This window comes from Festucalex cinctus, chromosome 6, assembly GCF_051991245.1.
Source record: "Festucalex cinctus isolate MCC-2025b chromosome 6, RoL_Fcin_1.0, whole genome shotgun sequence".
NCBI lineage: Eukaryota > Metazoa > Chordata > Actinopteri > Syngnathiformes > Syngnathidae > Festucalex > Festucalex cinctus.
This window is the reverse complement of record NC_135416.1, coordinates 25,221,795-25,247,222: the sequence shown is the minus strand read 5'-3', so window position 1 is coordinate 25,247,222 and position 25,428 is coordinate 25,221,795. Positions and strand designations below refer to the sequence as shown.

Sequence of the window (25,428 nt, the reverse complement as noted above, 5' to 3'; positions counted from 1 at the left end):
TTTGAAGAAGGGGAACAGACTGCTTGAACTACAAGGAGATCAAATTCCTCAGTCTCCCATACAGGGGTTCAAGAGAGAAGGGGCCATCGTGAAGCTGAATCTTGGATTCAGGAGGAGTGTTTTTTTTGTGTGCGGAATCCAGGATCAAATTTGCAACTATGGTGATAGATGACCACATTACTGCAAACCAAGCTATACCAAATCTGTATTGTTTCTCAAATCTAACTGTCTCCCAAGGATTTGTGAAATGCTGGATTGTTTACAAAGATAATTTAGAGAAACCTGTTCAGTTTTACTGCAAACTGAGTAAAATATCTGCCAAGAGTTTGTGAGAGCTTCACAAAAAAATTGGGACCTTCTTTAAAGACTTGACTCCAAGAAAATGTTTCAATACCTTCATGTATCGCTCATGTGGAACATACTGTAGGATGATGGGTTCCATGGTGAGGACGTTGGCAAACTGCACCTCAGGTATGTAGAGAGCACAAACAACGTGAGCCCAACCTGTGGTGACAACAACACAAGTTTGAGATGATGAAAAGTCTGTTTACTTATGAACATCTGATTTTAGTTAGAGTGGTGGCAGAGACAAAAAGGAGAGCAGTTCCAACCGAGCCCCATACTTACCTCCACTGTCTGTCCTCTTGAGAGCGCCATCTTTGTGGGGGCATAACTCACACCTCTATGGAAGAACACCAAGAGAGAGGCCAGCATATTCAGTCACTGTGATCTCGATAGTGGGAAGGGAAACACTTCTAATGTGTGTTGGTACACTCACCACTCTTGCTGCCCTCTCCTGTGACTCACACTTACGACAGAACCACGGGCCAGTAGGCACCTGGACAATGCCGTAGCATGCTGAGACACAAACACAAGTGTAACTAAATTTCATTTCAGTATTATTACAACAATTCACCCAAAAAAAAGTAATCTAAAAGCACTCTTTATATGAGGCAGATTTAAAGGGGAAGTCAGCCCAAAATCTAGGCAGCCTCACTAGTCTAGACACAGCATTCTGATTAATACTGTGTTGGTGAAATATGGGTCGAGCAGCAAAATACACCCGTTTTTATCTACCTCAGGAGGTGCCCATTTTGCCACTTACTGTTGACTAAAAATGACATCATACATCCTCAGGTAATGTGACCAGTCACAGCTCAGCTGTTTTCTGAAGATGCATCTGCTTCACCCAGTTAAATATGAACTTTGACATCCATCCATCCATTTTATTTATTTATTTATTTATTCATTTATTTATTTATTCATTTATTTTTAAAGCTGACTTTAGGCAAAAGCCAGGCTACACTCTGGACGGACTACCGGGCAGGCATAATGGACAAACACAAACCATTTACAATTTTCTAAAAAAACAAAACAAAAAAGTAGCTATATTTCTGGAACGTGGGGGGTGGGGGGCGGTAGAATCCAGTAGAAAACCCGTGCAACCATGAGGAAACCACGAGGAACCAGAAAAGCTGGAGCTACGTATGATTAAACACTAAACCTCAGAACAGTGAGGCAAACACGGCAACCATAAGTATGGCTAAAAAGCAAGAGGTTTTCGTAGCACTTTACTACACATGTCCAGCACATCATATTGGCCAAAACAGTAAAAGCATGTAGACACAAGGCTACGTGGGTCTGACCGGCATGTTATTTATTTATTTTGTTTATTTATTTTTTAGTTTGGCGTGCACGACAGGGCCGAGAGGCTCACGCGCACGCCCGCACACACCCACAGTAATCATCAAGGGGGCATGCAGGCTTGCTGTCACCTTGCTTGGCCCTGTGTGCTGCGAGGGAGACAACAAATAGCACGCCTACCGTACCCCCCGCCCCCACAGCACACATACACGCACGCACGTAGGCTCCAGCCAGCAACCAACCAACCGCCCGCCGCCCGTTTCCAGCCGCCGGCTGGGCCGTCACAGCTGGCCGCTACTTCCACGCTAACAGCGGCTAACGTTACCTTGATGTACGGCGACGTTGCAGCCGTGTCCATCACAGTAAACGAGCGGATTCTCAGCCCAACCTCGCTCGTCGGAACACACGCAGCAACCACCAACCATTTCCCGCATGCTGCTCCCATATGAAGAAATGTATTTCCCCCTCCCGGCGGCGACGAAGACCTCGCTTCAGGCCTGTCAAGGGGTCGTCCCGCTCTCTAGCGCCGTACTGGGCATAGTCGTGGGCCGCTTAGTCGTGCGCGGTACTGGCGCAATCTCGGCGTAAGGTTTGTGGTTGTGCCGCTGCTACGTTTTTTCCGTGATGTCCTCCCAGTCCCCATAGAGGCGATGCAGTGCGCATGCTCACATCGGATCCTCCGGGTCGGGAGAAATGTCACAGGAAAGGTAGCAGTAGCACGTTATTATTAGTTTTACTCCCACGTCTCTGCCCCCGCATTTTATTCAAGCCACAAAGCAAATCTTCGTGGATTTATCCAACGACCGCGTCGTGTACGCTTTTACCGTAAAGCTAATGTTTAATAACATCTAGCCATGTGGACCGCGGCAGTAAAACCGCTGGATGGGTTACTTTCTGAATCACGTGACAACAGCGCCATCCGCAGGATCTCAACAAAACAACCGTGTAACAATTACAAGCGGTTTCACCAGCCGAAGTCGACGTAGTGTGTCTCCTTCAAACATCTTTTGTTTTGTTAAAATACCTGATCGTTGGTGTATCCGCTAGAGGGCTAAAAAAATAAAATAAAAATCCACAAAAATGGTGGATATCAAGTACCGTAATCACCGTACTCACCGAACTGACGTCCTTTTGAGGAAAAAAAACAAAACAAAAACAGGATTAGATCCAAAATGAGTTTTGATCTTTGATGAATACTGAATGATCATAATATACCATTCAAATATATAGTAATGTAGACGGTGAATACCTTGCACATGTAAATTGAATGACTGAATGAATGTTGTGATTATTGTTAGAAAATTAATTCAAATTGATTACTACTGTATTTCTTTCTGCCTTGGCTGGGATCTGTACTGCTAGTAAACACAACTAGGAAGCATTTTAATTATTCTTCAATGCGTTTAAACATTTCATGAGATGTTTACTTTTTTTTTGGAACCTTTATATTTTAGGGCTAAAACTACAAAGTAAATTAGGTACATGCACTCCCTCTCTGCTTTCCCTTTGCCTCTCCGCTTTGCTTTTGGTGTATACTCACTGAAGACTGGAGTTCGGATCAAAAGATGAATATGAGACAAAGTTTAGAATTCCAGGTTTTATTTCATGTTATTTACATCTGGATGGGGAAAACAAACCAGGACAGGACACTTTTTTTTTTTTTGAACCCACTCACTTTTCAAGGGGAACAACAGTTTTGAAACATGTGATTGTAATTGATCAGCTATTGCCTTTTAGATTGATTGCTTAATATTAGATATTGCTTGTTTTTAGCTTTGGGTTTCACCTGTGAAAACTGCATTTGCTGTAGAACAAGCATGCATATCATGTATATGGGAGAAGAACAAACCATTCTGTGTTATGTGCTGAGAGGTTTGGATCTCAAATGCAGACACAAATAAGATTTTATCTATTTTTTCACATCGAGAGGCAGAAACTCAGAGGTGCGGTACACAGGACAGGTGGACAATAATCCGGAAAAACACACACAGTTCTCAGACCCTTAAATAGACAGTCAATCAATCTCATTGGTTGTGGCTAGACATGTGAGTACTAGTACTGACATGAATTCTCTGATTGGCTGTTAACCCAGTAATTACAGATTGTTCCCAACAACAACAAACATCATATAGCATAAAAGATCATTGACAAACATCATAGAGCCTAAAACCAGTTGAAACTAGATGGTTATATTGGCATTACCCACACCTCGTTGAACTGGTTTTCATCTTACCTCTCTTGCCACACTCAGTTCATCCAACTCAAGTCCCATAAACCTGTTCCCTCCCCTGTTACTTCAGGTGTGCCTCAGGGTTCTGTCCTTGGGCCCAGCCTCTTCATCATCTATCTCCTCCCCCTCGGCAATATTTTCCGTAAATTCAATATTCAATTTCATTGTTATGCTGATGATACCCAACTTTATTTCTCCACCAAACCCTCTTCCACTTTACCACCCACCTCCCTTACAGACTGCATCTTTGAAATAAAAACTTGGTTCAGTCAAAACTTCCTGCAGTTAAACAGTAACAAAACGGAATTCCTACTTATTGCCACCCTCTCAAAAGCAGACAGTTTTCCCATCATCATAGACAATACCTCTGTTTCACCTTCCCCCCAAGTCAGAAGTCTGGGAGTCATTCTGGACAGCACACTATCCTTTCAATCCCACATCAATAATATTACCCGGTCCGCATACTTCCATCTACGTAACATTAACCGTCTCCGGTCCTCTCTGACTCCCCACACTCCCGCCATCCTGGTCCACAGTCTTGTCACCTCCCGTCTTGACTATTGCAGTTCTCTCCTTTTTGGCCTCCCTCATAAATATCTCCATAAACTCCAATTGTTCCAGAACTCAGCTGCCCGCATCATGACCTGAACTTTCTCCACCCAACACATCACCCCCGTCCTCCACCAGCTTCACTGGCTCCCGGTTAAGACTTGCATCCAATTCAAAATCCTCCTGTTTGCATTCAAGGCCATCCACAACCTTGCCCCACCGTATTTATCTGATCTTCTGCAAGTACATACTCCCTCCCGCACTCTCAGATCATCCTCCTCCATTCAATTGACTCTCCCCTCCGCTCGTCTTACCACCATGGGGAGCAGAGCATTCAGTCGCTGTGCTCCTCGCCTCTGGAACTCATTGCCACCTCAACTCAGAAACATTGACTCTTTTTCACAAGTTAAAGTTCAACTTAAAACACACCTGTTTAAAACTGCATACCCTACTTAAATGACATTCTGCTTTTCCACATTCCAACCCATTTTTTTTTTCTCTCTCTCTTAGTCCTCTCCTAATACTGTACGGTGGTGTCCTTGAGTGTCAAGAAAGGCGCCTTTTAAATATAATGTATTATTATTATTATTATTATTATTATTATTATTATTATTATTATTATTATTATTATTATTATTATTATTATTATTATATCACGGTTACATCAGTTCAAAACAGACACTTGACCTCCCAATTTAACAGGTCATTAACTCAAACTTAACCCAGACATGACATTCTGATCCTGAGAGAATTGAGAAAATCGATTAGCGGTATTGCACAAACATCGGGCATAGCCAAAACAACAATATGGAATGTCCTGAAGAAAAAGAAAAAAAAAACTATTGGACTGAGCAATAGATATCAAACGGGTCGGTCAGAGCGGTATCAACAGCAGTGGATGACCGAAATATTGTGAGAGCACTGCAGTGAAGAAACACCGAAAGACAAGTGACATCACTGCCGACATCAGGGCAGGGGTAAAGGAATCACAATCCACTGTTTGAAAACGACTTTGAGAGAAGAAATATACACATCTGACTTTTCGGTTTAGGGCACATTAATGGGTAGCAGTGGCCCTGAGAGGTTGCAGTGAAGGCCTGGAAAAACATTTCAAATGAAGAAAAGCTATATTTATGTAAATAATATATCATTTAAAGGTTAATGTATTTTTTATTATTTACTTTATGCACCAACTATGACGTTTATTAAACACACATTAAAAAACAACCTCAAACTCATATGACTGGAAAAAGAAGAGCATTGTGGTTGTACTTTTAAAACTGATGAGATCTAATCTCACATTTGGACATGAAGCTGTGGTATTTGCCTCACAAGTGTTACTTCTCTTCAAACCTAAAGTGAGAAAGGGGAACTGCCACTGATGGATAGATAGTGTGGCGGCAGCTGGATGAAGCCAACACCCTCTTTTTGAAGGCATTGAGGCGAAACTGTCAGTACTTAGATATCACAACATTTAGCACTAGCAACACCACCAATATAATATTCTGGCTATAATGCTTCAAACTGTAAGAAATACATTATTTTTTATAAACACATTGGTAGTCACACCTTCAACGATTCTTGTGTTTAGAAAATGGAATAATTAATTTTAAGAGCAATATTTGCAAGTTTTACTTCACTGGCAGCTGCAATAATGTGTAGTTTATTTTGGTTGAACTTTTCGTGCCTCAAAGCAATAACCTTGAAAAAACAAATCTTCAAAATAGTGACAAAACTATTTGTGATTAAATAACATACTACACATCAAATGTGTTTCAGGAGTGAACAAAACACATCCTCTAACTGCATATCTCTCAAACCACAGCCTAGAAAGCAGACGTGACCTTCAACATTTTTTCCTGTTGTTTTTATACATGGCAAGTGTTGGGTGATGAATACAAGAAGGAGCAGGCGTTCATGTGACAAAAAATTATTTGATTTATTTTCACCTCTTTGCAAAGATTAAAGAAAACATCGGAACAATACATTTACTTGCTTTTGGATAACATTTGAATATTCTAAATGAACAGCTGCTATACCACAAAGTATAACACCAACAATACACTCCTTAGGGAATTCAATTGAGAACAGGACGACTTAGAACATCCCTGAAAAGTGCCCCCTACTGTATAATACAGTGAACAAACACCACCTTTCATTTCTGGTTCCACTTGCTACATCAAAAAGTAAATCTGCGTAGTCATTTGGTGTTAGCTAATTGTGTGTAATGCAGGTACCTAACGGCATACTAGCTACTTCATTTCCAGTCGGTGCTCCCCGCGGACTATGTGTGACGAGAACTCATAACGGTCTCGACTGCGATGGCCGCACACGTTGCACTCGAGCGGGTCACGGAAGCCGTGGCATCCCATGTGGATAGTGAACATGACGTAGTCAAGAAAGATCACCTTGCAGTGGCTGCAGGAATACAAAGCCCCGGGCATCCCTCCAGCTTCTCCGTCGGACCGCATCACCTGCAAAGCTTCCAGGGGTGACAAGGGAATGGGCTGAGAGTGTGGGATCCCGTTCTGATGGTTCAGTCCGCCCAACAAGTGGCCTAAGCTATACATGATAGGAGATCGCTGGGAGCCATCAGGGTTGAAGGCATCCACGCCAGGAGGCTGCTGGGGTGTGTGTGGGAGACTTGGCAACGGCACGATCATCTTATGGCCGTTGGTGAGGCCAATAGGACTGACATCATTGCGGCTTAACAGAATAGGGTACGGCCTTTGGGAGTGAGCCGGATCACTGTCCAGGCCCGAACGCATTAATGGCTGCTGGCAGTGCACGTCAGGCCCCGGGGAGCCTAACGGAGGGTCCTGTTGGTGAACTGGGTTCCTGTTCAAGCTCAGGTCCAGACAGACACCATTATCACCTAGATCATCATCACAAAAACAAAGCATGCACAAGTCAAGATAGGGGAGGGATATATTTCACATCATTTCATAGTTGGACCACTTTGAGAACAGCACTGAAAGCAGATGCTTCTTTAAAAAAAAAAAAAAAAATCAAGTAGAAATGCTTCAGGGTTCCACTTGAGGTTTGAGGAGAACCTCACTCAGAAACTAGAGCACACTAGGTTCACAGGTCAAAAGATTTCAGAATCCAGAGGAAGCAGTTGTGCTTGGAGGCAGAGAGGATAGAGAGCTGTTAGGAAGCAGATGACTCAGACGAGGGCCTCAATTGCAGCTGTGCCACAGACAGAGAGGCACCTGCTCACGTTTCTCGCCTCCTGCCTTTTTCTCTCTCTGCGTGCGGTTGAAGTCATTACTCTGCTTTTCCTCCTATGGTTATCATATTGAAAGATCTCACTTCATTTGTCAACCCAGTGAAGACTTTTGGAGGTGTTGGGCCCATGTACTCTCATGCATGCTTTGTGAAACTACAACTCCATGTTTTATTTTGAAAAGGAGAACAAATAACCATATATGGCCGTGTGTGTAAAAATAAACAAGCTTTCCAGGTGAGACATTTACTGATCATTTTATGTTAATGAATTGCTCATATATTCAAGTTAATTTGAATCAAAACATACCAAGCAAGTAAATCAACGCATTAGTCCTACTGCACTGATATCCATGCACTCATCTGTGGATGGTTACCGGTACCCACCTATGACACAGTCGTAGCTGAGAATTGAGGTCGGCTGAGACAACTCTGTGGAGCTCGTGGCACGACATGGAGGCCGGCGATAGACAAACAAGTAGCTCAGATAGAAAAAAAGAAAAAAAAAGTAATAGCTCACTGAAAACTTCACTTTATGGACAAAACACATGGCTGTTAAAGGAACTTTATTAACTCATTCACTGCCAATGACGATTATAGACGTCAAAAATCCAAGCAATCAGCCAGTGCAAATTTTGACAAGAAACTTGAATTTAGTTTTAGTTATTCATTTTTTTCATTCATAGTTATTAATCCTCATTGTTATTAATAACGATGACAACAATTTCATTGCTAAGTGCTACCATCGTGCATAGTGATTGGTCTTGGTCTTACTGAGACCACAAACTGGGTCTCGACCTCCAGAAGTCAATTGCTCCTTATTTTTGTCAACTAAAGTTGGATTAAAACTCAAATACAATTAGGTGACTAAGTTATGACTAAGGCTTTAATTAAATTTAGTCAGAAGACTATAACTAAAACTAAATTGAAATTTCTTTTTTTTTTAATTAAAATTTTAATTTAAAATTTTCTTTCGTTTTTTTTTTTTTTTTTTTCAAAATTAACACTGGCCGTTTGCTTGGATTTTTTACGTCTATAGTTGTCATTGGCAGTGACTGAGTTAAAAAGGAAAGCAAACATGTTGCGATGGACAGTCATGCTGATACTGCCCTCCCCAAACCGTTTCCTCAAAGGTGAAACCATAGAATTGTCCAACATATCATAATCAAAATTCGGTTACATTAATGCAGTGTAAAAAGTTGATATTTTGTCCAGAATTAATTTGATAACGTCATTATTTTTCATGTACAATTAATACCTTTAAAAAATAAATGTTTCCACTTGTCAACTGAAGATGACATCCCATGTGCTGAAACAATAGGTAATGACCAATCGTGGCTCACCTGTTATCTGGGTTTGCTCAGCAAACTAAGCCATGATTGGTCGTTATCTGTATGTCCATACAGTGTAGCATAAAAGCACATGTAAAAGCACAAATATTACATACAGTACTTTTTAAAATGAGCGCGTCATATTGTAGCTTAAAAGTGTTGAAATGAAAGATTCAAGTAAGCAGGTAGACATTAAATGGAAATGTGAAATTATATCAACAGTCCCATCAATTTCAAACCGTCAGTCAATTTTACTGCAAAAATGGTTGTTTGTTAGATGTGGAGGAGGTACTTACCTGTAAACTTCTGCGGCATGGAACTCTTGCGTTTGGCTACATTTGTGGCCAGCCTGTCAAGTAGCAGAGCACGCTCGGTGCCCATCTGAGTCCTTGATAGGAGCGGACTGTCGTCTGCCTCACACAATGAGAGCAACAGGCTTAGTGGTAGAATAGAGTAAGAACTGAAGAAGGTATTGAATAAAGCTATTTTAAGCTAAAAAAAACAAACAAACAAAACCTCGGACGTACAAATTGAGCGACTCACACCTCAGCAGCTTGAGGCAAAGGAAGTACAAAATATTGATGTAAGATGAAAAGTTCCTTTGACCTCACTTCCTGGCGCGTTTGTGCTTTACCAGTGCAGGATGAGGATGTACTTCCTCACCACTAACACACTCACAATCAGGCGTAAACGTACGACATTTGGTGACCACATAGACACGGTGCTGTCTGTGTGCTCCTATTAGAATGCAAAGGTATATTGTTGCTTTGCGTGAGCTGGATGAAACGTGCCCTACATAAACTGTTCTCCCCTGTGCTATACTGAAGAGAGGGGAAGTGGGCTGTTAAGCAGCAGGCCACCACACCACAGCATACATAACCTATTTTGTATAATGAAGGGCCAGCAGCTATAAAACGCAATCATTTACCAACCCGTAAAAACAAAATATACAGTATAATCAATAAGCGCTTTATGCTCTGTGCAATTACTGTGTGAATCATCTTACAGCACATCTACAGTGTTGTGTACAACAAGTACTTTTGAATGCCAATTGAGACTGGCTAAAAACGCACATTAGCTTCTCACCTTTCTCAGCAGGTGCTTTGTTGTGAATGTACACATGGCACCTCTCTCTGTGCTCCTCCAGGGAGCTGCGCTGCTTGTAACTTCGACTGCAGAGGTTGCACTTGAAGGGCTTCTCTACTGTTGACAGGACATTTAAACACAAGGATGAAGGTTTAAAAAAAATGGATGACTAAACAATGCAGATTTCTAAGATCATCACGTGCAGCATAAGGTGAAGGTGAAGCACATGAAATGAAAGTGATAGTTTCCAGAATTGAATGAGTAAGAAGTCACGTGTGATGTGTGTAATCATGCGTGGCGGCTTCTTACTGGAAAAGCTGTGCAGCCGCGCCAGAAATCATGCATGTGGGTTTAAGACAAGACACAGGTGCGTACAGTATCAATGCAACTGAGTGCGTATATGCGGCTGGCTGGTACCAGAATGGGTGCGCAGGTGCCCGCTCAAGGCGTCACGGCGGCGGCAGGCATAGCTGCACATGGGACATTTGAAAGGCTTCTCCCCGGAATGTAGTTTGATGTGGCGGAGCAGATTTCCTTTCTGGGTAAAGGAAGCTCCACACTGAGCACAGTGGAATGGTCTTTCACCTGAGAGGGATAAAAACATTTTCCCATAAAATATCTTACTGAAATGTGTCTTTTTTTTCTTAACCTGTACAGGAAATTATGACACTTCAGCGACGTCTTGTTATAGTTATTTTTCAATGAATGAACTTCTTCTTAGTCAGATGTCAGTTATTTGCATCTTCCTATAATGACTAGTGACTTCCAAAAACCCTATCAAGAACCCACCATCTTTGAAAAGGGAACAACACACCATCCACAGTCATTGTCAGAAACTCCCAATGTCTTTTCTCACATGACTGAAAAAAAAATCTACAAGACCCCATGACAAAGAACAACTACAACAGTTCTCTCAGAGTAAAGCTGTGAGATGAAGTTAATTGTTTTTCCTCCCTAAAATGTTTTTGTGGCCATAGCAGAAAACATTTACGGAATGCTTAATTAGGCACACTTACACAATTTAACAAGCTCTGAAAACAATGCGTAAATAAATAAATAAATAATGTGCCCTCCACAAAGGTAACATCCACCCATCCATTTTCTTGACCATTTATTCCTCACTAGGGTCGCGGGGGGTGCTGGCGTCTATCTCAGCTGGCTCTGGGCAGTAGGCGGGGGACACCCTGGACTGGTTGCCAGCCAATCGCAGGGCACACAGAGACGAATAACCATCCACACTCACAAGCACACCTAGGGACAATTCGGAGCACCCAATTAACCTGCCATGCATGTCTTTGGAATGTGGGAGGAGACCGGAGTATAATTAAATTATATATATATATATATATATTTTTTTTTTGTGACATTTTCAATTTATGAAGAAAAATGAATCATCTTTGTTTTTGTCATGTATGCAAAGGCATGCAATAATTGACCTGTGCATTTGACCCAACTCAGCCAACACACACTGGAAGTAAGTGCCTCGTTCCATTCTGCAGTGCAGTAGAATTGCACTGCATTATATGAAAAGGTATTTTAGGTATTTTAAAATATTTGTGGTTACTTTATGTAGATCAAAATATCGAAAAACCTCTCAGTATATTGCAGCCCTGTTCTACACCACTTCAACCACAAAAATAAACAAGATAGCTGTTTGACAAAGCTCACCACATTGTTTTTGGTACAGTATACTGTATTTTGTTTAAATTGCACCATTGTAGTGGCAATTATCTGCAACAAGTTTTCTCTGTGTATGGTGAGTGCAAAAAAATGGATAATGTCACACAAGAGATAGCAAAAATAAAATGTGTAGTCAGAACGGACATAAGAAAAGGTCTAGCTGCTCATTACAATATGAGCAATTCAATATACAGTGAATAAATTGGACAAATTAATTTTACTAAGCAGGTGGGAATTTTAAAGTACTGGGAACATGCAGCTATCAGGAAATTGAGTGGGCAAATTCTTAATGTGCTGATTTTTTTTTTTTTTAAACACAACATTGTTGACAAAACAACCAGAATGCTTAAGTCCTAATGGTGCCTGCTGGCAGACACACATCTTGTATAGCGCTGATAAAATTTAGAGATGGGCGAACCGATATAGCCTTATTATAAGGAAGTGGTGTCCAAACTACGGCGCAGGGGCCATTTGTGGCCCGCCGTCCATTTTTCAGTGATCCACAACATATGCTAAAAATGGCATTTGACTCAGTTCAAATAAATTACCAAAACAAAAATGTTTGGAAATGGTCAAAGTAAGAAGGGAGGGTGTTGAAAAACACAGGTGTCATTCAACGTTATTTTAGTTAACGAAAACTAACGAAATAACTAAAAATAAAAAATAAAACATTTTGGTAACGAAATAAAATAAAAACGAAAATGCTTTTTAAAAAAACGAAAACAAACAAACTACATTTTATGTACTAACTAAAACTAACTATAATTATAGCAAACATGTCATGTCATGTTTTAGTCTTTGGTAATTAAGTTAATGCATGAGCCTTTGGGGATGATTTCAAATGTGATTTTTAGTAGATTTATTTTGATATAAACCGGAAAAATTACGTTTTGAAAGCATGTCACACAGAAGTGATGTCATCTAGCAGCAGCCAATAGAAAAGCACCTTCAGATGACATCGCTCCCATAGTGTTTTTTAAATATTGTGCACAAGTAATACACATTTTTTTTTTTAAACTAAAACTAATACTGAAACCAACTAAACTAAAACTAAGCATTTATTAAAGAACTAAAACTAATAAAAACAAACAAACAGAACCACCCTGAAAACTAATTAAAACTAACTACATTTAAAAAAACAAAACTCAAAATGAAATAAAAACTAAAATGAAAAATTCCAAAACTATAATAACTCTACTGCCATATTACTAATATATTGCTTTATGTACTGTAGCATTTTTCTAAATATGCAAAAGCACAAATAAATTATTTGTACAATTTTTAGGACTAAACACAATTTCTCTTCATAACATTATGTGGCCCTTGCGTCCCTCTGATTTTCTGTATGTGGCCCTCAAATGAAAAAGTTTGGACACCCCTGTTTTAAGGTCTCAGGTATGGACACTGAAGGCAAAAAAAAAAAAAAAGAAAAAAATCTGACATTGAGTAAGTCCTCCTCTGCAGCAGTTGGTGCTATCATCCTCTGCGTCAGCAAGATATGCCTTCGTTCACAATTTTTTCGTCACTGTGTTAAATGAAATTTTATATGTCACTAGAGGCAATGGCACTCGGTATCGGTGACTACTCAAACAGTGAATACTTGTACTGTACTGTTATCAGTCTGAAAAAAAAAAGTGGTATTGAACAGAACAACCCTGATAAAAAGTCTACACACCCCTGTTCAAATGCCAAGTTTTTGTGAGATAAAAAATAAGACCAAAATAAACAATTTAAAAACTTTTTCCACTATTAATGTTACCTAAAACTTGCACAACTCAATTAACAAAATACAATATTTTTTCGGAGGGAAAGCAAAAATAAACAAATGAGGTAATGTGGTTGCATAAGTGTGAGCACCCTCTTATAGCTGTGTTCAAAATTAACCAATCACATTCCAAATCATTGCCAATGGGGGTCAGCACAAGGTTGACACCATTTAAAGTGTCTCTTTTCAAAATGTAAAAAACAAAAACAAAAACAAAAAAAACACTTAAAATCGGTCAAAGGCATGTGGGAACGTGTGTTCACCCGCTCACCCGTCAATCGACTGGAGTCTGGAGTCACGTGATGTAAACATTTACGTCGTTTTTTTTTTTTTTTTGTATTTATTTTTTTATGTACAGTACAGGAATTTTACACATAATTGTGTATGGGCATATGCGTCTACGTTAAATATAAAATAAAATTTATTTGGCAGCAGTGTTTCTACCTTCTTTGTCTGCCTCTAGTCTGCAGTTGTAAATTGACCCACCGCCCCATTGATGTTGGTTGGACCTGACATGATCAGCCTAGAATGGACCAGCCGTTCAGGAATCTCCTAAAACTACCAATGTCTAGTTTTACTTCCCGCTTCAAAAATATTACATTTTTAATTGAGTTGTACATTTATAGGTCACATTAATGGTGGAAAAGATTTTGAAATAATTTATCTTGGTCTCGTGTATTTTTTCTACCATAAAACCTGGCATTTGAACAGGGGTGTGTAGATTTTTACATCAACTGTACAAGGCTTATTTATTTTTATTTTTTGTATTGTGTGAGGACACAATACAAGAAAAAAATAAATAAAACAGCTGTAACACACCCCTTTCCTGGTCCCGCTCCATTTGTCAGGCATCCTAAAAGATTGAGTGGTTTTACTTAATCCAAGTTGTTTCTTTCTTTACACAGATTGCTTCTCTTTCTGCTATATACAATAAAAATGTGATGCATTCAAACTTTGTGTTAAAAGTAATATATTCATATTTATTATTCAAATGTATTAGCAAAAGGCTAGGTAAGCCATAACCGCGAGTTAATTAATGTAAAACTATCAGGCATTTTAATAGCTGAATATTTTCTATGATATAAAGAAGAACAAACAGTGCATATTTTACACGTTAAAACAAAGGTTGGTTATGAGCTATTGTGGTTATCTTTGCTATGTGAGCAAATTTTTGACCAACCTTGCACAAAACACTATCTACTAAAGGTGTCAACAGAGTGACGATTGCACAAGGGTTCTTGTATGATGTGTGGTGTTGATTGGGTTCCTGTGCTTACCCGTGTGGCTGCGTTTGTGCACCAGCAGTACGTTGATGCTGACGCAGGACAAGCCGCAGATGTCACAGTTAAGTTTCCCCATTGACTGCATGTGGGGAGTCATGGCTCCTGTCATGTAAGTCGTCTCTGCTGCGGCACCCTGCAGAGCTGCACTGTTGTAAAGTGAATAGTCCACCAGCGACAAGTCCTCTGGTTCAGCCACGTAATCTCTCTCTTCATTGTCGTCATCGTCCTCTGTCCTGTCATCATCGTATCCTTCTTCCATTCCTTCCTCGGTGACACTCTCTCTTTCCTCCGTTGGCAAAATTGTTTTTTCTTTCTCAGCCTCTGGAATTGTCTCATTGTTTCCAACTTCTTCATCCTCAACCTTAATCATGCCTAAATAAGGATAAAGTAAATGAGGCACAATTAATAAATAATACAAAACATTTGTGGTTATATTGGCTCTATATGCCCTCAAACAAAAACTATCCAATGAAAGTTACAAAATGCACAATATATGTTTACAGAACATGTACTTTTGTAGTTGTTACTTTTAAGTGTAAATTGTAACATGCCTCCCTGGCTAAATGCAAAATTGTAAATTAGAACCAGGATAGGTGAAAAATCCTGCAGGGAATTCCATTCCTTGCGGTTATTTTTCCCTGATAAAACATTGAAACCAGATTAACCTTATGTTCTACCGAAACTTAAACCATTCTTTGTGCACATGTCCTCAGGGCTCATTTGCATGACCTTCCTTTGAGAACTTGCATGTCAACCAACCACCAGCGAATTCGGGTCCATCCGAAAACCACACCGTGGTCTCAGCAGCAACAGACAATGAGCTGACAAGCGACCCCTCACACTGTGGGAAATGTTCAGAGGTGCAATGGAAACTTTGCACACACAGAGGCCTGATAGAGACTGCTGGTTCTAAGCACAATAAACCACATGTATGATGCAGATGTACTGCAGAGTAGGGCTTAGTAAAGAATCTTGTGGGACTCATATGGAGCAGCAGGCGGAAGAAACATCCTCTCAAAAAAAAAATATATAAAGATATACAAACACTTACATAATTAGCATTTGGACAGTAAAAAATATCACTACAGTAGATCGTAACTAAAATAATAATTATTGAAGTGGAGTCTTTCAGTGTTTAGTGTCTAAACTGTGTGGGCTGTCACCTGTCTTCTGAAGCTGAGCCATGATTGGTTGTTACCTGAAACAACTGTGATGTCATTTTCAGTCTACAGCAAGTGACAAAATGTAGAAGGATAAAAACGTGTGGATTTTGCTGCTTAACCATATTCCACAAATGCAATATTAATTAGAATGATGTGTTAGACTAGTGGGGGCACATATATTAGTCTGAAGAAAATTTTGGGGTTGACTTTTCCTTTAAAGAAAAAACTACATCAGTTGGTCCAATCAGAAGACAGTGGGATCACTTTGGAAGAGTTGGACAGAAGTAGCTGGAGAGAGGGAAGACTGGGCTTCCCAGCTAAAGCTGGCTGCTGCTCCTGTAAGCCGATCCTGGACAAGCGAAAGAGGATGGATGGATGGATGGATGGATGGATGGATGGATGGATGGATGGATGGATGGATGGATGGATGGATGGATGGATGGAAAAGTATTTGGACTACATAAAATCCAATAATTAGATGAAAATCTTTATTTCAGTTGGACGGAAGTAGCTGGAGAGAGGGAAGACTGGGGCCTTCCCAGCTAAAGCTGGCCCCTGCTCCTGTAAGCCGATCCCGGACAAGCGAAAGAGGTTAGATGGATGGATGGATGGATGGATGGATGGATGGATGGATGGATGGATGGATGGATGGATGGATGGATGGAAACGTATTTGGACTACATAAAATCCAATAATTCGATGAAAATCTTCATTTCAAGTTTCCTTGTTGGAGATATTTTGCCATGTCTTCATTGCAGACACTTTCAGTTACTTCTGGTTGACTTCAGTTTCGTTTTCAGTATGTAAAACTGCATATACTCTGGAGATGGTAGGCAGTTATTGGCAAAATCTACAATCAAGTGACCCTTCTCTAAATGTGAATTCAGAGCATTTACAACATGGTTTAAAACAAAACAAAACAAAACAAAAAAAAACAAACAAAAAACACTGGAAACATTGAAGCCTGATTAGAATTTTACAGAAACCAAACCAAAATCTTCCAATGTTCTGGACTCTTTGGATAACTACAACATAACAAACCAAATCGATGATACTCCAGAGCATACTAAGTGATGTGCCAAACACCAAACTTGAGGCAAGGCTGTGGCTGCTAATGAGGCAGATTCACAGAAGCCGAGAATATGCAGACGTCTTGAAGAATTCACGTATGAAATGCTTGTGCTCCCAAAACAATATGAGCTATTATATCCCACCTTTAATGCACTGCATTCCATTCTCTGTGAATGGCATATCGGTGTCTTCGTCCACCAGTGGCTTCACATTTGCACCAGCAGTGAAATTGTCTGAGAAAGAAGCGCTGCATCTTAAAAAAAGCTTTTCTATAATTTATGTTTTGTTAAAATAACATCCCCCAGGACACAATTATATGTTTTATCAATTTGCTCCAGGAATAGTCATTCTGCATTTGAGAATACCTTACATAACATTTAAAATGTCATGTGCAGTAACAAGATTATGAATGATACCACAATAGAGAAAGAACAAGCTACTCACCGATCCCATTTCCTATTGTGGGTACAAATCCAGGATTCTTGTCTGTATTCATGATGGAAAAGGTTATTCTGTTAAAATAAGGAGACGGTTTGTTTCACAAGGGATAGTAAGGTGGTAAGAAAGCACGAGAATAGGTTTATTTTAGGCATAACCAGAAGGGTACAAGTCCACGGTTGATTGCTAGAGCCTTGCATTTAGCCTGATGTGAGAGGCAACCACTGCACGTGCATTTCCTGCCAAGTTTGCACAAAGTGTAAAAGAACTTTCCACCCCAAGACACCAACACTTGCAAAAATAATTATTACAGACTCACATTTATGAAAACAAATTTGTATTTTGTACAATTTAATCTAGACTTGATTTATATTCATGATTAAAAATAAAAAAAGAATAGGGACAATTCGGAGCGCCTAATAATAAAAGAAACACAGTTTCCAGTAATTATACAATTGCCACAGATAATTTGCATTGTGACAAATACAAAAAGACTTTGCTCAGCCAAAGGCTCAGATGCATGGTGACATGTCAAAATGTATTCACATTTTTTTTTTTTTTTTTTTTTTTATAATCACTCACAATCTTATGGGGTAAAAACAAATCAATCCAAGAAATAAGCTTACCTGCGTTGTGCTTTGCACTTGAACAAGATCTGCTCTCTCAATCGAAGATTTCGCGTTCCACCAGTTTCTGTGAATAAGGAATATAAGCAACATCACTTTAGAAGGCTTTTGGAGACATCACTTAAAGGAACAGATCTCATTTCAAACAAGGTGGAGCAACGAAGAGGATGCAAATTCAAAATGCACCAGCAACCGCTCTTTCCAGGACCAAAAGATTTTTCAATGACATATTGAATATAAACATATGAAGCTGACATTGAAGTATGATGTTTATGACTGAATCAAATAATCAATACTGATAATATCAAAACTATTTACATACCTGTCCATTTATTTCAAGGAACAACTGTGCCATCTTGTGGCTAACAGAAACATTTTCACAGAAGCTGTGCTCAAGATTTCACATTTGAATACTGTTCAGAAATGGTCATTAACTGGTTAATAATTGATAAGAAAATAATTAGGAAAACAACAGCAAATGAAAATCCAGTGCACACACACTTTTGGGGAATATCGTGAAAGCAAATTTGGCTCAATGGCAAGCGTTATTTGAAAATAAATACATAGCAGGTCATTTTTGTCAGTTGAACTAAGCAAGTGTCTGGCGCATCAGAATGAACAAAACACAGTGAAGCACCCACCTGAGTTGTAAGGCTTGGCGGCCGCCCATGGGCCACCGTGGCAACCAGCCACCCGCCTGAAGGAAAAAAAAAAAAAAAAAAAGAAGCATACTCACAAAGGCAGTACAATACATGCAAGGTTTCCATGGTAAAAAGGAGGCGATGGAACGGGGAAGGGAAATGATGCAGATTAATAAAATGCTGCTCAAAACCTTGAAGGGACGGTTAAAGGACAAACAAGCAACACGAATGAATGTTCAGGAAAAACATCAGAGAAGCCACTTAATAGGCTGTTAGTCAGTGTTTCCGTAAATCTCTCTGCACTCCATTGGGTGTGGTGGAGGGAGGTGGGTGTTTGGAAGCTGGGGGCCAGTGGAGCAGGGCGGTGTTAGACAAGACTGTCCGTTTCCCCTTTCATTGCTGCCCACTTCAGAAGAGAGAGCTCAAGAGAGCACACATTCGAACATGTGGTCTGGGGCATGGCAAACTGAGCTTTTGCACATTCTTTCAAACAAACATGAGCGCACACGTTTGCTGTTGTTATGGTCTCACAGGTAGATTAGGGGTCTGTTCAACTTGTTTGCTCTGCGTTCCAAACATTTTGTTAAGGTAATGAGAGTTGCCTTCGCAAACCAGCGGGGCAGAATTCTGCCATTTCCTTCTTTGTGCAGTCAAGGTTGAGAAAAGAACAAGGGAGAGCGAGTAAGATTGTGTTTGTGGGTAGGAGACAGAGAGAGAGCGAGCGAGAGAGAGAGCTTTAGTCTGGCTTTTCTCTGCTGAGCCTTTCAGCTTCTCTCTCACTGTAAAAAGAGGCGTGTCCATAGACCAGTATAAAGTCCAAAGAGAGCCACTCAAGTTGAGCCATTCTCAGGCGCCAGTTCTTTGCACTGCTCACCAGCAAGAGGAGAGACAGCAGTTGTTATTCAAAACATTGCCTTTTGATGATTTTGCAGCTGCAGACCTCATTTTTGGCTTTTTCGGCTCTGGACTTGAAGAACACGCTGGTGGATATTTGTTTGAACACAACAAAAGCTAGTTCTTATCATCACTGCATCCGCCAGCTGAGCAGATCAAGAGCAAGCTTCTATTTCAATGCCGTTCCACAGAGAAGCATCACAGACCAGGCATTGTGTCCCTAGCTGAAAATATCAAAGACCACCCGAGACAAAGAGTTTCTCTCAACTCCCGTCCCCTCGTTGGGCTCCAATCTGCTGTCTGGAATTAGATAAGTGACCTAAAGCTCAGGAACGTTAAGGTGACCAGTGCATAGGATTGCGTGCCATGGTGGGCGAGGGTGCTGTGGCGCTGGCGCCATCCTACCGGGGCCTGTGGGCTTTTGCCACTTTGATGCTAGTGGCACTGTGCTTGTCCGACCAGGCCATCCGCTGCCCGGTGTGTTCCGAGGAGAGGCTAGCCAGCTGTCAACTGCCGGAAAACTGCGAGGAGACGGTGCGCGAGGCCGGCTGCGGCTGCTGCCCCACTTGCGCCCTCCCCAAGGGGGCACACTGTGGCGTCTACTCACCGCGGTGTGGAACCGGCCTGCGCTGCTACCCGCCACAGGGGATCGAGAGACCGCTGCACTCCCTCATGCATGGCCAGGGGGTGTGCACCGATGAGAGGGAGGTGGAGGAAAACTCAGGTGAGCTTCTCGATCTCGAGTCAGTCACGAACAATGAATGCGGGGTGTTGCTTTGTGCTGGATACCGAGGTTACCTGTGAGAAGCGTTGTTTACACTGATCTTAGCTCTGGCCCACACAGCAGCTCCTTCTGCATGGCCTGTTGGGGTTCTTGCAGACACTTGCTGCGAAAGGGGCCCTGCAGCAGGATCCAGAGCAGAGTGCTGTGGCGATAGCTGGCGTAGGCGTGCACGCGCAAGGAGCTGCCGCTCGAGCGTGTGACCTTTTGACCCTCAAGTTATAATTTTCAAAACATGCTTTATTAATTGATATGAAAAGGTGATCAGATGCGATATTGTGCAGGCAGTGAAAAACATTGTGGTGGCTGTGGGAATGTGAGAGTCTGCGCCTGTGTGTGTGGTGTGTGTATGTGCTGCGAGGAGGCAATAAAAGCTGCCGTATCAAAAGACTGTAATGCAGTGTGGCCAGTCTGGGGCTAATAGAGCGCGCTGCAATCAGTAATTCACTTGGTGCTTTTTCATTCCTCGTCCTAGCGCTGCAAACGGTTCATGTTCGCGTCTCTCCCTGACTTCTGGATCACACGCCTCCAGACAGAGTTCGTCTTCTCCTCTTTGTTGTTTGTCTACACTGTGGGGATGCCTTATCTGCAGATCCCTTTCCAGTTCAATGGACTTTAACTTCTCCCTCCTGATGTAATAGCATCAGTCGTCTTCTATTCGAAACAAAAAGAGTGGTGTCGATTTCCGTGATTTTCCGTGCGATGCAATTTTTATTAAGCGTAACGGACGCGGTTCTTTTATTTGATCCCAACTCGCCGCATACTGGTCCCGTGTTGCTTGAACAAACTGGTAAACGCGCGGGCTTTCGGCTCCGGCCAGAACAACAAAGACTTGGATCAGTCATTATAAAACTCCCAGGACACTCATCTCCAGTGCAGCATCTGTTTCCACTGCCCCTCACCCCCCACCCCCAAGCCCTAACAAGCCTTCGAATGCATCGCCCACCGCGTCCAGCTCCTGCAGGAGGATGAGCTCATCAGCACTCATTCTGCCAGAGCTGAAATGAGAGCCTTCTGCTCTCCGTGCAGGGCCAGCATAGGTTAGGCCAGCACATAGCGTGACTAAATGGAATCAGAAAGACGAGGAAAGCTGTTTAGCGCATGATAAAAAAAAAAAAAAGAAAAAAAAAAAGAGGGCTGTCCTTGCGCTGACCAGATTCTGAGTTTCTTCAACGTATATTAAGGCGATGGAACTTGCTCTTCTGCTCAGTTCAAAAATCTTTTTTTCAATGCTCTGAAATCTGACCTCATAGTTCTATTCCTCTCTATGCTTCTTATTACCCTTGGGATCATAACAAAGTGGGGGAGATGTGCCTAAGACCCGGTAAATCAATTCTTCTGGGCAGCAATTCACAAGAATGAGTGATATATTCATTGCAGCATTGAGCCAGTAAAAATGAGCACCGGAGAAAGGTGAAAGCTGATTTACTTGTGTTATTAAACAAGGGGGTGAATCTCCTGAATACGTGTGTGAGACAGCCTCACTCATGGCAGCGATGAACACGCTGGATCAGAATAGAAGAGGGTTTTTCGAATCCAAGAGAATTTGAAGGATTCTGTGCTAGGAGCAGGTCTCAACAGCTGACTGAAGACAATGATGAGTGGCCAGTGTCAAAGGAGCATATTTGTCTGTGAAACATGTAGGCCATCAATTTATTATTTATTATTTCCATTGTAACCAAATTCCAAGAGCTGTCTGCTATCCTATGTCAAGGTTTAAGACAGATTTAGTGATGTAGTGACTTCTATGAAAGCCTGTCTATCCTAATACTCAGAATAAGTCATTTCGTGTGTGTGTGTGTGTGTGTGTGTGTGTGTGTGTTGGCATCTGGGCCAACATTCCTTTCAAGTCTTTACCAGTACAACACACAAATTCTTCCTTTCGTGGAAAAATAAAACAATAATATTTACAAATGGATACAGATGTAAGGGATATAACGCTTAAAAGTATTCCGGCTAAAAAGCACAAGAGCATAAATGTAAGTGTGTGACAATTCAGCCCTCATTTCTCTTGCACCCCCACAGCATGTTTTAGAAATAGTATTATTAAATGTGTCTGTTCTCTTGATATTAATTAAGGATTTAAAAAATGCCTCTTAGATGTATGTTGGTGTTGTGTATTTACTTACTTGGAGCGCTGCAGTGCATTTGTTCAGCTGCGGCTCTAATGCGGGAGTAAATGTGATAAGCTACTTGCTGTCCTTTCGTGCACAGGGACCCCTCGCAGTGCTGCAGCCAAGAGATCCACAAACAATCCAACATTGAACTTTGGGAAAGACAGACAATCCCTGGCCTGGGAGATGATAGGGATTCAGACACCAACCTATTAGCTTACAATGCACGGAAAAAGACAATCATTACAACACAAATGAAATGCACATTGAATCGAGATATATATTTTCTAAATGGTGATGTTGCATTAATTGCAAGAGTTTACTCAGTAAATATCCGTTATAAGCTTAAGTAGAAAAATGTGATTAATCACGGGAAATTGTGCAGTTGTGTTTGACAACACTAACACAGGAACCTAATAATGATGACATTGAATGATTTTCCATTTTAGTTCTCTGGCACGTGCTTTACATTCATTTTCTTTTCCTTCTGTTCTTTTTCTTATTTCCTGTTGAAATAAATGGGGGGGGGGGGGGGGGGGTTGAAGAGCGGCTGCGATGAATCATAGGCTCTTTCGTGCCTCACGCGACTGCACCCATTAATTGACGCAGGCGGTCATTGCTGTTTCTCTTTATAGCCCATAAAAATGTTTGATTACACATGTGCTCCATATGCTGACATTCAACAGTCATATATTTAATAAATGTGTGTGACATTTTTAGATACAATTTATGTAAATATATGGACTGTTTGTTTAGAAGGTTAATTTTCATGCTTACAGTGCAATATTAGTGTGTTGCTGCCCCGTATCTGCATGGCTTACACTGCATTTTCTTTTTTGAATTCTATCGATGTCCATCCTTTCATATGCCCATGATGATGCAATTTCTGTCAATATATGTATGTTTGTAAGATTTATATGAATGCATAGAGTACATTCCTTCCAACTGTTCTGCTTCTAACATTGTATTTTATTTGCTAACTCAATTTGGGTGGTACAGTATGATGACTTACATGACATTATTGCATGCATATACCTTTTTTGCACATTTGCCTGTTTTCATCGACCGAGAACACTATTATTATTATTATTATTATTATTATTATTATTATTATTATTATTATTATTATTATTATTATTATTATTATTATTATTATTAATATATGCTGCTTAATTATTCAGTCCATTAATGGGGTCTATTTTTCCTGCTGAATGCAGTACAAGCAATATAGTGCTTTTATTTACTCATGTGTAGAGTCCTATACTAACTTGTTGCCTACTTTTTCTGTACTATTATGTACCTATATTTTTTTTTTAATATGAATGGTAATTTTTCTCTGAAGGGTTATATTTTACTACATTTTATCATTAATCTTTTTCACATTTTTCTTATTTTCAAAAGTTTAAAGGAAATATCGATTCATCGATTCATCATGAAATATTTACATTGTAAATCAAATTTTCAGCTGTATCGCCCATTTTACAACTTCATAGTGTCATGCTTAACTGTTAACAGTTGAAACTGTATTATTTTGCACTTTAATTAATTTAATTAATTATAAACTCAGGGAGTTGTCAGTATTATCTTGCACTTTTGTTCAGAATTTGTTGTTTATGTTCTATTTTGGGTCTTCTCCGGGTACTCCTCCCACATTCCAAAGACATGCATGGCAGGTTAATTGGGCGCTCCGAATTGTCCCTAGGTGTGCTTGTGAGTGTGGATGGTTGTTCGTCTCTGTGTGCCCTGCGATTGGCTGGCAACCAGTCCAGGGTGTCCCCCGCCTACTGCCCATAGCCAGCTGAGATAGGCGCCAGCACCCCCCACGACCCTTGTGATGAATAAGCGGTCAAGAAAATGGATGGATGGATGGATGTTCTATTTTGGACTTTATTGCAGAGTTAGTGTTGTGCGTTTTGTCAGAGATAAATGAAAGGTCTCTTTTTTAAAATCTTTCTTTTATCCGTCATTGGTTTAATAGAAATTTTGTGGATCAAAAGTATATGGAATCGGTTACTCAAGAGTTGAGCAATGCAAAAAAAAAAAAAAAAAGGCTTCAGCTTTACCTGAACAACTTCAAATATTCTTTCCTTATAATTATATTCCAGGTAATGACATTACAACAATTATATTTTCTCCTCAATAAATAATTTGATTTCTTACCGAATGCAAAGGAAAGTATGAATCCCAGAGGAGGCTTAATGTGGGAAAACACAAAACAGGGTTTGTTTTCAGCTCACAGAGGCTTTCATCCAAAAGTCATTTGTTAGGAAGAAAATGTTTATTCAAATGATGATCCATCTGGAAGACTTTTTATTCTGTATTTGTTGTTGGCTAATCGGCGTTTAAAAATTTCATTTGGAATACTGGACAACAAGGCTACTGAAATGTTTTTTCATTAATGGTACAGAACATCCAAAAATCTGCTGCTGCTACTAAGATTGATTACTCATTTTACATCTATCTTCACTTTCTGTGATCCATGCTCAGTTAAGAATATTAAAAAGACATTTGAAGTTCAAAGGAATCCTGTACAATGACGGCATGTGCCTTATTCAATCAATTATTTTCAGATGTACTGTATTGTTTCTTGTGGAATAAACCAACAATCTATCAAACAAACCATCCCTGCCCTGCTCTTGGTGGATTCATGACTCCAAACACATTGCGCACCTGGAGATCTGTTTTGGCATCAGCTGGAAGACTGGGAAATGGTTAGAGCAGCATGTGGCAATGTAGCAGCAGCTTTTTTTTCCTTTTGGAAATTTCTGTTGATTTACTATTCTGTTTTGGCTTGAGCAAATTATGCTCTCGTTGCCCTTTTAAAGCACACCTTTACCAGGGATTCAATTGATTCGCTTGTTCTTACAATTGCTTGAGACTTGGACGGTGCTACAGTCCTCTCCAACA

General features: G+C 40.5%; 3 protein-coding genes across 4 annotated transcripts in view; 1 reads left to right on the top strand and 2 right to left on the bottom strand.

Annotated features, from left to right (window-relative positions):
- Positions 1 to 2,410, bottom strand: part of LOC144020637 (protein AF-17-like) — a 29,340-nt gene extending 26,930 nt beyond the window's left edge. Inside the window, exons 1-4 of the mRNA XM_077524314.1 lie at positions 1,970 to 2,410; positions 779 to 858; positions 628 to 682; positions 395 to 504 (exon numbers count right to left, since the gene is read on the bottom strand). Coding sequence (XP_077380440.1) covers positions 395 to 504; positions 628 to 682; positions 779 to 858; positions 1,970 to 2,078 — 354 coding nt within the window. The 5' untranslated portion in view covers positions 2,079 to 2,410. The remainder of the gene's footprint in view (positions 1 to 394; positions 505 to 627; positions 683 to 778; positions 859 to 1,969) is intronic.
- Positions 2,411 to 6,337: 3,927 nt separating this feature from the next.
- LOC144021331 (zinc finger protein Aiolos-like) lies at positions 6,338 to 18,804 on the bottom strand. Of its 2 annotated transcripts, XM_077525546.1 has the most exons (9): positions 18,733 to 18,800; positions 18,092 to 18,158; positions 17,472 to 17,539; positions 17,171 to 17,260; positions 14,788 to 15,165; positions 10,483 to 10,650; positions 10,066 to 10,182; positions 9,276 to 9,389; positions 6,338 to 7,298 (listed from the first exon to the last, which is right to left on the bottom strand). In XM_077525546.1, the coding sequence occupies exons 3-9, from the start codon at positions 17,521 to 17,523 to the stop codon at positions 6,676 to 6,678; spliced, it is 1,542 nt and encodes a 513-aa protein (XP_077381672.1). In that variant the 5' UTR covers positions 17,524 to 17,539; positions 18,092 to 18,158; positions 18,733 to 18,800; the 3' UTR covers positions 6,338 to 6,675. The 2 variants fall into 2 exon arrangements, with proteins under 2 accessions (XP_077381672.1, XP_077381671.1); XM_077525545.1 differs by lacking the exon at positions 17,171 to 17,260 and having other exon boundaries at positions 18,733 to 18,804.
- A 778-nt stretch (positions 18,805 to 19,582) lies between these two features.
- The window catches only part of LOC144021297 (insulin-like growth factor-binding protein 4), a 28,877-nt gene continuing 23,031 nt past the window's right edge, over positions 19,583 to 25,428 (top strand). The window contains exon 1 of the mRNA XM_077525460.1: positions 19,583 to 20,350. Within this exon, the coding sequence (XP_077381586.1) occupies positions 19,993 to 20,350 (358 nt within the window). The 5' untranslated portion in view covers positions 19,583 to 19,992. The remainder of the gene's footprint in view (positions 20,351 to 25,428) is intronic.

Bases quoted from the DNA above. Each gene is read 5' to 3' on its own strand.
- LOC144021331 (XM_077525546.1), bottom strand. From the start codon at position 17,523: ATGAATACAGACAAGAATCCTGGATTTGTACCCACAATAGGAAATGGG. The intron at 10,651-14,787 runs GTAAGCACAGGA...TATCCCTCTCAG, and splicing joins GCACAAACGCAGCCACACGG to GTGAAAGACCATTCCACTGT. The intron at 7,299-9,275 runs GTAAGTACCTCC...ATGATGATCTAG, and splicing joins CATGCCGCAGAAGTTTACAG to GTGATAATGGTGTCTGTCTG.